This window comes from Siniperca chuatsi, linkage group LG14 (assembly GCF_020085105.1).
Source record: "Siniperca chuatsi isolate FFG_IHB_CAS linkage group LG14, ASM2008510v1, whole genome shotgun sequence".
NCBI lineage: Eukaryota > Metazoa > Chordata > Actinopteri > Centrarchiformes > Sinipercidae > Siniperca > Siniperca chuatsi.
This window is the reverse complement of record NC_058055.1, coordinates 5,142,109-5,152,954: the sequence shown is the minus strand read 5'-3', so window position 1 is coordinate 5,152,954 and position 10,846 is coordinate 5,142,109. Positions and strand designations below refer to the sequence as shown.

Below are 10,846 nucleotides of genomic sequence, written 5' to 3'. Positions count from 1 at the left end.
TATAGATATAGAGAGAGAATATGTAAGGTTTTACATTCCTCTGAGCGTCTGTCTTAGTGGTGTGTGTTGATTGGTGATGCAAGGCATGGGTAGCTCCTTCACTATCTCCTGTTATCTTTTTTCTTCATCAACACCTTGGATAACCTTTACACACACCTTGATTGTGGTCTATGCTCTTTCCTTTCAACAATATTCAAAAAATTTCAAAGTATTTCATACAGCCCTGATAATGAAGCTATGTGATAAGAAATGTGTTATACCTCTGCAAAGGACCTTTATCACTATCACCTTGAGATGCAGTTACGTGATTGCTCAACCAGATGGGGCTGCCTTTACAACATTATAGACCAAAATATTACAAAGTCATGCTAACCACTGAGTGCCTTCCATGCAGTGCAGGAAGGGAAAAAAACATAAAAAAGGCCTTTCACGTTGCCCTCTTCCACTGACTTATGGTTGTTGTTCATGTTTGAATGCTCTGCTATGTGTTTTAGCAGCTCCGTCCTTGCAGGGTCAAAAGTCAGATGTGATAGATATGGATTGACAAATCAAACCCTATATTGAGTTTCTGAGATAAGACTGTCAATAGGAAGTGATGGTGGAGAGCTCAGACTTTGGACCCACTTTACTCGCTCTTCTACTTCGCCACCGGCTGCAGTGCCTCGGTTTGTCTGTCTTCTCTCATGGAAAACATGAAGGTTAAGTTTGCCCCCTTGGACATGCCCTTGCACAGGAGACTGCAGACAGCTGCGGTGCTGCAGTGGGTCTTCTCCTTCCTTGGCCTGGGTGAGTGTGCATGTTTATATGTGTGTCCACTGGAAACATCTGGAAATGATGGAGTAGTAATGGGATGGTACTGTTCATGAAGTACGAATCTACAGTCATTCTTCGTTTCTTTACAGTAGGTGTTCAAACATGTTGGCCTATAGCTGCTCTTGGGTAAAGTGTAAGTAAACATGAGACTTAGAGAACTGTTGTCACAAGTGACATGAACTGCTGGATTGCCAGAAGAGGGAGCAGAGCTGACCTGAGCAGAGTGCAGTCTACACCTCCACACAGAGTTTGCCCTATCAACTGACCCCAGGACAACTGTATATTTTTCAAAACTATTTCATGTCAGCATCCAACTCGATGTGTCCACCTACTGAAAGACAGATGTTGTATAGCAGTGGTTCCTACCATTTTTGTCCCACAGCCCTGTCATGTTCCAAATATTTTCATTTGAACTGATTTTACATCTTGGAATTGTTCATGTTCTATTTTTTTCAGTGGGTTTGGTCGAGTTTTCATTGTGCTACTCCCACTTGAAGTGACAGAAGCTTTCAACCTTTTATCCACGACTTGTACATGTCTATTTGGATCTCTCTGCTTGCTTGCTGACTGCTTTTCATAAACTCTCATTCGCAGCAGGTGGCGTTCAGGTGTTACAACTGACTCGAGTTGGTGGGAGGTGTGTCCTGTGTAGTTAGCTTGTCATACTTGACAGTTTATTGATTATTGTGACAATAAATATACTAAAGATCAGCCTCACACCAATTTGTCTTCTTATTTTTTTTAACTGTAGAATTAAAAATGTGTTTTTCAAAAGTGTCCTGGCCAAGATAGGCAGCAATAATAATGAGTTACAAACAAACAACATACGACAGATAACACAAAATATGCCACAAAATCAGATGAAAAATGGAATGCAATTATAAAACCATAAATACCATTTCTAATACAATAATGTAAAAGGTTTTGAAAGGAAGTTTGGCAACTGAACACTGATGACTGTGTGCACCAAGAGAAACCAGTGATACCTGAGCTAAAAATGAACTGAACTGTTACATCACAGTGAAATATTAAATTGTATTGACATTGGCAGACGCCGCCATTCATAAAATGGCTAATTCCAGCCAAACACGTGCTACGTTCTAAATGGCATACTTTTTCTTTTTACTTTTAGTACGTACCGCAGCTGCCCTCACAAAGTACATACTGTTGTATGCAGTATGCATACTAATTTGTCATAACATTGCACCCTGAACTTTGACCCTCTTGCTTATAATCATGCTGTGCAGAGGATTGTGGGTCAGAACAGCCAGAAATGCATGCTGGCTTGCATACTGCAAAATACGACCGGATGCAGTAGGACATCCTGGTACTTTTGGCATACTACACTTGACATACTATGTATTGGGACATACTAAATCTTTTTCTGGCATACTAAATGGTATTATAGTATGATCTTCTAGTAACCATTCATATAGTGTGTTTTACATTTGTTATCAGATCAGAATGGATAGTTTAATAAATGCACTTGTTTACAGTATGTTCTTGCTGCTGCAAAGCTGCTGCTCACTACACAAATTCTTTCTCTCCTCAGCACCCACCTGCATCTTCCTCTTCTTCTACCTGCTGTTCACTCGCTTCTGGCTGATCAGTGTGCTGTACGCTGTCTGGTGGTTCTTTGACTATGACACTCCTGCACGTGGAGGCCGCAGGGTGTCCTTTTTGTGTGGCCTCAGAATTTGGGAATACATGCGGGATTACTTTCCCATCAAGGTGAGAGGCAGCTTTTAGACAGTTGTTGTATATATGTTGTATACATTTCAATCGCTATGTATACTCACCGCCATTAAGCCGCCCTAAAGTCCGTGTGAGGTGGGGTGGGATTTGCCTCTGCAGGTCAGAGAATAGGACATCAGAACATCTCGCTCGGCCAGTTCATTTTATCTATTCTTTGATCTCCAGCTATGTTCCAGCATTGGCCCTTATCTCAGTCCTTGGCAGCAAATGGGCCACTGATGGATGATCAGTGTTCCCCCTGTGTTCCCTATAGTCATGTACTCTACATGTACACATAGCCTCCCCAGATCCTACAGTAAACATTTTTGTTGTCTGATTAAAGACAGTACTGCAGGCCGTGTCTATGTGTATTTGTATGGCAGCGTATACGGGACTATATTCAAATGATAATGTAAACTTGTAAATGAAAATGTAATTCCACAATATTAGAATTTTCCAAATATGTATGTGTTATTTGAAAATGAAAATGTTACATACATAAACAATGTAACTTGATTTTCCATTTATGCAAAAGCAATATTTAAGTCAAAATGAAAATGAAAATGAAATTTTCTAACAATTTGAAAATGAAAATGAAAACTGTATTTCTTTTCAAAGACTTAACCTGCTGTCAGTGGGCAATATTCAAATGCAATTAGCGAACCAGCACCCCCGGTCTTTGCATTTACATTTACATGTCACCACGCTCTTTTGGGGTCAACATGAAAATGAAAATGTGATCTGTCAGTGCTCTCATCACGCCGGGTCTTCAGTTGGGACGTCACCTCCTTGAACATCTGCTGCTTTGCTCACGTGCGAAGTCCACTTGTGGCAAAAAGGCGAGAGGGGGGCCGGGCATCACTGACTACTGGATTACTGTACAAAAACACAAGTTTATAACTATTCACTGATTTTGGTGAAACTAGTGATATGGAACTGAATTTGATAAATTTACTGTTTATCAGACCACAAATGAGACAAGAATTAGGTTTGAAAAACAATAGATAGTTAGCGGTTGCTTAGCAACAAGTAAAGCTATCTGTCCATCAGGAAACTCTGTAAATCATCGAGAGCTGAGGCAGAGCAGCCGGAGGACATCAGAGGGAAAACCGGAAAAAATATTTTCTCCATAAAATATGATCTCTGTGATGTTGCAAATGGAGCTGCTGTGATGCAAGAAACATTTCAGACTCGATCTGACAATAAAGTATCATCATCATCATCATCCAGTTTCATCAAAATCAGTGAATAAAGTTATAAAAGTTGTGTGTTTTTGTCAGTGAGGCCTGGCCGCTTCTACTGGACTATGCAAAGTTGCCAACTTTTTTCCAATAAAAGTAGCTAGCATTAACTCCAAAAGTCGGTAAAAGTCACCAGATGACGTCATACATTAATTTGCTTGTCGATGACATCATCACGCATTCATTTTTCAAAAAAACATTTACATTTTTCTCTCCGTAAAGATAAATACAGTCCTTTCCACGTATAAAAACCTCCCTGTTTTGCCCTGAGCCTACGTATGCAGCTCAAAGTGAATCATTTCCAGTATCATCTGACTCTATGCCACATTAAGTCTGAAACAAAGAGTCAGTGAAAGTGTAAAGAGAAGCAGTGCCCTTTAAAAAGCCTAATTAGTTCCATTCTAATTACAGCATCATCAGACTAAAAACTCACCAGCTGATGTGTGCTCACTCGTTTTTTAAAAGAACACCACATATTTGCAGGTGCTGGTTGGCAGATTTTGTTACCTTTGGACAGAGCCAGGCTAGCTGTTCTTCTTGTTCCAGGTTCATATTTAACAGACAGACATGAGAGCGGAATCAATTCATCTTGATCTCATCTCAACGCTTTCCAAGAAAGCAAATAGGTGCATTTCCCAAAATGTCAAATTATTCGTTTAATCTTGTAGCAGATCAGTGCTCAAACCAGAGATAACCTGGCATCTATACTTCAGTTTCAGATAAATTAGCAGTGGTTTTAATGTGACATCGCAAACAGTTCAAAGGGGCCCTGATGCCACCGAGGTCTGACTGTTCAGTACAAGCTTCTCTCTTGCAGCCTGTTGTGTCCCTCTTGTGGTCATGCATGAGTAGTGCAGGTATGACTTGAGGTCAATTTGATCACCAGGTTTTGATCAAGAAAAGCGCAGTATTTTATATAAAATTCAACAGTAGTGTTTGATGATGGGTGTACCATCTGAAGAATTGACAGAGAACAGAACCCCCGTTGACAACATCCGCTACATTACATGGGTGGATGTTGTCAACGGGGGTTGCCCCTGAGCAAGACCTATGGACTGTGCTGATAAGACAGAGTGCAACAACAACACAAGTTCAACAGCATTTAAAAAATAGCTCTGCATAAAATATCTTGAGGGTTGTTACAAACCATTTTTGTATATTTACTAGAGATCTATTTTATGATAGATGATGTCTTAAAAATCATATACATATATACTTTCTGCATGTATGGAAACAGGCAAGCTAAGATTAAAATTTGCTTTTAAAAAGGATATAAGGTCAGAATCTCAAAAGCAATCCCCTCCATGAGATATTCAGACTCATTTGTATCTCTGAGTATCAAGTTAGTCATGTTTCTGTTTACTTGAATTACTCTTGACAGCCATAAACGATAACATAGTAATCCATATTGTCCTGTTGAGTTGATCTGAACTAATCAGATTCTGGTCATCTACATAATTTTACAGCATAGAATAAAATTAAGTAAAAGACAGGAAACATCTGAGATTAGAATACTCCATTTTAAAATATAGATGATACAGAAATTTAATTGATTTTAATATACTACTATTACTATCATCATCATCCTACTTTATTTATGTACATTTAAAAATGGGTTTATAGCCAACTATAACATATGCGGGGAAAAATTAGAACAAGGGGGAAAATATACGAGCAATAAAACACAAAAAATGTATAATAACAAAAGCCAAGACAAGATATGATAAAGCAGATACAGCAGGGGGCACCATAAAAGCAGCACCATATAATAATAAAAGTCAGGAGAAGACTGGTACAGAAGTAATAATACTATAAAAACAATAAAAATATATTTTGTGAATATTTTTTTGATGACTTTTTCTGTTTAGATGATTAGATTCAGAAACCTTTGATCATTTTTCACATTTTTCTTTAGGTAGTTGACAAAATACATTTTGAGAAGACATAGAGAGGTTTGACATGCAAGTGCAAGTGTTGGAATTGAACAAGAGATTTTTCTAAAATATTGATTGATGTTGTTTCATTACTTTTTTTTCTCTCCGTAAAGATAAATACAGTCCTTTCCACGTATAAAAACCTCCCTGTTTTGCCCTGATCCTACGTATGCAGCTCAAAGTGAATCATTTCCAGTATCATCTGACTCTATGCCACATTAAGTCTGAAACAAAGAGTCAGTGAAAGTGTAAAGAGAAGAAGTGCCCCTTAGAAAGCCTAATTAGTTCCATTGGTGTCTTTTCCCACCGTTTCTAATTACACCATCATCAGACTAAAAACTCACCAGCTGATGTGTGCTCACTCGCTTTTTAAGAGAACACCACATATTTAGACAGGATGATGATGTAAATTCATTTGAAGTTAAAGGACAAACAGAGCACATCTGCCAAGAATTGGCAATCCTTTACTCAGGTTATTTTAATAAAGTGGTTTATTAATAAGTTTAGACATTTTTACGTTGCCTCTGAGTCTGGATCTGCAGTAAAATACACATTGATTTAGAATATCATGCTGATTGGCAGTTGGTGGCCATTACTTTGGAGAATACCTAAATCCATTCAGGAATATCAGGGCTTTACACAAGAGTCAGACTCATAACCACTGAGGTATGCCCATCTACTGGAACCTTAGCATGTTGCTGTTGTGCTACCTACCTTTATTGCAATGCAATAAACAATGGGTTTTGATACCTTTTTGCCTTTTAGCCAAGAGTTAGATGAGAAGATTGATACCACTCTAATGTCTGAGAGTGGTATCAATCTTCTCATCTAACTCTCAGCAAGAAAGCGAATAAGCATATTTCCCAAAATGTCAGACTGTTTTTTCTGTAGGAGCTGCGACAGTTTATGTCAAATACGCCACACATACTGTATAAGAATTTGGCAACCAATTAGAAGAAATTGGTATAGCATGTGAAAAAACTAATGACATTTTATTTTTCAAATATTTTGAATTTAGAAAAATGGGTGAAATTTGTAGGAGCAGAGGTAAAAAAAATATGCTTTGCCAAAAATTCAAAATGGCAGACAATCTGTTTAGGCAGAAATGGGGTCGTCTATACTGGAAATGACCACTCTATTGACAGTGGAAAGTGCAGTGGTTCAGGAGAAGATAGTGAAAAAATTTATATAAAGCACATAGAGATGGTACAGGAACAACATAACCTCACGGACTGGTCATAGGTACACTGTACTCTGCATACACTGACTTCTATAGCTGTGTGTGGTTTTTGCAGTAGAGGTGCAGCGAGGCCCCTGTGACTGACATATTATTATATACTATAAAATTATTAGATTGTTAATATGATGCATAATTGTGTAAGTAGTGTTTTACTGTTGTAGCTGGTTGAGGTGGTGCTAGTTTTAACTACTACTACTTTATATACAGTTAGGTAGTTTAGTTCAGTGGTTCCTAACCTACATGTTGGGCCCCTCCAAAGGGTCGCCAGATAAATCTGAGGGGTCATGAGATGATTAATAGGAGAGGAGTGAAGAAAAAGTTCTGCTACACAAATATTTGCTTTTTTGTGAAATACTGAATACTTTTACCTCTTTGGGCCTCAGTTATTTCAATTAAACTATCTGAGACTTTAAAGAGGGAATCACTCTTTGGTGAAACTGCTAACAACTCACAGACATGAGAAACGTGACAAGAAGCCCCAACAAAACAAGGCTTTTTAAAGGGGTCACAAGCCAGAGAGGTTGGGAACAACTGGTTTATTATTTAACAATGCATTGTATTATATAATCTTATCATACATTTCTTTATGTAAAATCTGTAAATGTCCAAGTACCTCAAAATAGTTCTTAAATACAGTACTTGAGTAAATGTACTTAGTTACTTTCCACCCCTGAGGTCATTGTAGGGTAAGAGGGGAAGTGTATCTTACAGTAGGCTGGTTCTAAATGTTTCCGGACAGTTTGCAGAGGCCACAGACAGGAGGGATGAGAGAGGGTCAACGACAGTGTTGAAACTGGGATATCGAGGCACATGTTTGGGTTGCAGCCAGCTGGGCCGCCACAATGCAACTGTGTCAGCTCTTTTAGGAAGAATCAGATGATCGGAAATAAAATATTCTACATGATTAACCTACATGATTATGGATCCATATTCAGATACAAAAATGGACCGACACTAATACTTTCATTTTCACAACGTTCTTCTCTTTTCTCCTCCCAGTTGGTGAAGACAGCTGACTTGGACCCCAGGCATAACTATGTAATGGGCTTCCATCCCCATGGCGTGCTGGTGGCTGGAGCCTTTGCCAACTTCTGCACCTATGCTACAGGCTTCAAACAACTGTTTCCTGGCCTCACCAGCTACCTGCTCATGTTGCCCCTTTGGTTCAGAGTCCCATTCTTCAGGGACTACATCATGTGTGCAGGTGTGGGCCAGAGATGTTTTAATCATACTCGATCTGATTGCCCATTCAACTGTCTCATTAAATCACCTGAGTATAGAGACAGCGTAAAGATGAATTATTTATTATCAGATGTATTATGCTAGTATAACTATATTATATTTTATAGCATTTAAGGTATTATTTGACTTAGTATAATAGCATTTTGATCATTGTATATCATTTTGATCACTTCTTATTTTTTGTTACAACACTGCAGGTCTGATTCCTTCTGACAAAGAGAGCGCCAGATATCAGCTCTGCCAAAGGGGTGGTGGTAACGCTGTTGTAATAGCAGTCGGTGGGGCCCCAGAGGCCCTTGATGCCCACCCTGGGAGCTACAATGTACTCTTGGCCAAGAAGAAAGGTTTCATCAAAATGGCCATGGAGCATGGGTAAGAGCAGAGAGCCCTGTGGGAATGAGGAAAGTTTTCTGTTAAATGCAGCTAATTCTCCGAGGTATTATAGCTTATTGAAAGGTTTCTTGTGGCTTGAGCGTGGCCTCTTAAAACAGAGGCTTATTCAAGTCCCTCACTTAGAAGTTCCTGGGAAAGCACACAGGCCGTTACAAGATCAATTTAGAATGAAAGAAATGATGAAAAACACAAGGATTTCAAATGCTGGATGATATTGGTTAATCAATTAAACAACGTTTTTATTAAAAATCTTTTTTAGCGCTCATCTGGTGCCAGTCTTCTCCTTTGGAGAGAATGAAGTGTTTGATCAAGTGGAAAACCCAAGAGGAACCTGGCTTCGATGGATACAGGAACGGCTGCAAAGCATCATGGGTATCTCCCTGCCTCTCTTCCATGCACGTGGCATTTTCCAGTACTCCTTTGGTCTCGTGCCCTACAGAAAACCCATCAATACAGTAGGCGAGTATACAACTTTGCTTATCTATCACTTTCACTGGTTACTTTAATCTATAGATTCTGTGTAATTGTGTCAAATTACTGTAAACATCATGCGCAGTATATCAAATAAAGTATGCATTGCTTTGTCTGGCAGGCAAAAACCTGAGCTACATTATCTATGCGCAAGTTTTTCCCAACCAGCTGTTGATTTTGGCAGAAGCATCTAATGTCACTAAGCTGGCAAAGAGAGTTTCAGTGAACGTAAGAAATATTAGTCAGATAAAGAGCAGGATTTGTCAGCCTGGCAGAGAAAGTCATGGATATGGCCCTGTCTGCTACAGCCACACTTAGCAACAGTGACACACACTAACACCTTCTATAACTGGTTGGCATGCAGCCCTAATCAAATCTGAAATAAACAGAGGTCCAATAGCATCAAACATACCATTTTGCAAATCAGAAAGTATGGAGTGTGTTGTCCTTCACCTTGTCACCTCTCTGCAGTTGGACGGCCAATTAGGGTGGAGAGGAATGAGAAGCCAACAGCTGAGGAACTTGATGACCTTCATCAGCTGTACATGGATGAACTCAGCAATCTGTTTGAGGAGCACAAAGGCAACTATGGAGTCGACAAGGACACACACCTGAACATTGTCTAAAGTGGACTGATGATGGAGTGGATTTAAATGCCTATTTATTTGTAAAGCTCTGGTGCTGCAGACTCAGATAATTGTACCTTTTGATTGGCTCTGTAAGCCTGATTTTGCTCTTAACTGGCCTTTTAATTAAAGATGACTAAACTGTTATTGGTTCTGCAACAATACATACTGTTGTATCTGTTTATATAAGGTAGAACGACTGTATGAGAGAACACCAACCAGAATGGAAATACTTATGTATCCATTTACTGAAACCGGGCTGTTCATTCAGACTGCTGTCACTTTTCAGGGCTGTGTAGGAAATTGTTCAGAGGGAACATGAATGACACAAGTCAAGTTTTCCTCACTTAATCTCCCAGTTGTGGTATCTGTCTGGGGTTTTGGATTTTGTGCAAGACCTGACACATTCTCAAACAGAGTCATAGGTTGAATTTAGGTTGCAAAATCATTTGGAAAGACTGTCATAAAACACCATTAATTTCAGGATTCTGTTTCTTTCCAAATGCAATAAACAGGGAAAATAAATATCTTATATACAACACTCAACTGTATTTCTTTCATTTCTATAATATGCCCTTGAGACATTAAATCAGTAGTTCCACATTTCAGTGGTGGAAAGTACAGTTTTGAGATACTTGTACTTTACTTGAGTATTTCCATTTTCTGCTACTTTATACTTCTACTCCACTACATTTCAGAGGGACGTATTGTACATTTTACTGCACTACATTTATTTCACAGCCATAGTTGCTTTTCAGAATAAGATTTTACATTAAAAAATGAAGATTAAACCAGTGATTCCCAACATTTTTGACTTGTGACCCCTTACAAAAAGCAGTTGGGGTCCCTTGTCACATTTCAGATGTCTATGAGTTCACATGGTTTCATTTACAGTTATATATAAATAACTGTTTGAAAGAGGTCAAATTATCCAGTATTTCACAAAAAAGCAAAGATTAGAGAAAAGCCCCTAAAATAAATACATATTTGTGTTGCAGAACTTTGTTTTTTCTTCTTTCTTCTCCTATTAATCATCTCACGACCCCTCAGATTTATCTGGTGACCCTTTGGAGGGGTCCAACCCCTAGGTTGGGAACCACTGGACCAAACTACCTAACTCTAGTAGTTAAACGAGTAGTGATAATAACTATA

At 38.8% G+C, this 10,846-nt stretch overlaps 1 protein-coding gene across 1 annotated transcript; it reads left to right on the top strand.

The window, feature by feature from the left end:
• Window positions 1-588: 588 nt before the first annotated feature.
• mogat2 (monoacylglycerol O-acyltransferase 2) lies at window positions 589-10,235 on the top strand. The gene is made up of 6 exons (XM_044222878.1): window positions 589-786; window positions 2,366-2,544; window positions 7,962-8,166; window positions 8,402-8,576; window positions 8,857-9,056; window positions 9,540-10,235. The coding sequence occupies exons 1-6, from the start codon at window positions 684-686 to the stop codon at window positions 9,692-9,694; spliced, it is 1,017 nt and encodes a 338-aa protein (XP_044078813.1). The 5' UTR covers window positions 589-683; the 3' UTR covers window positions 9,695-10,235.
• Window positions 10,236-10,846: the final 611 nt, after the last annotated feature.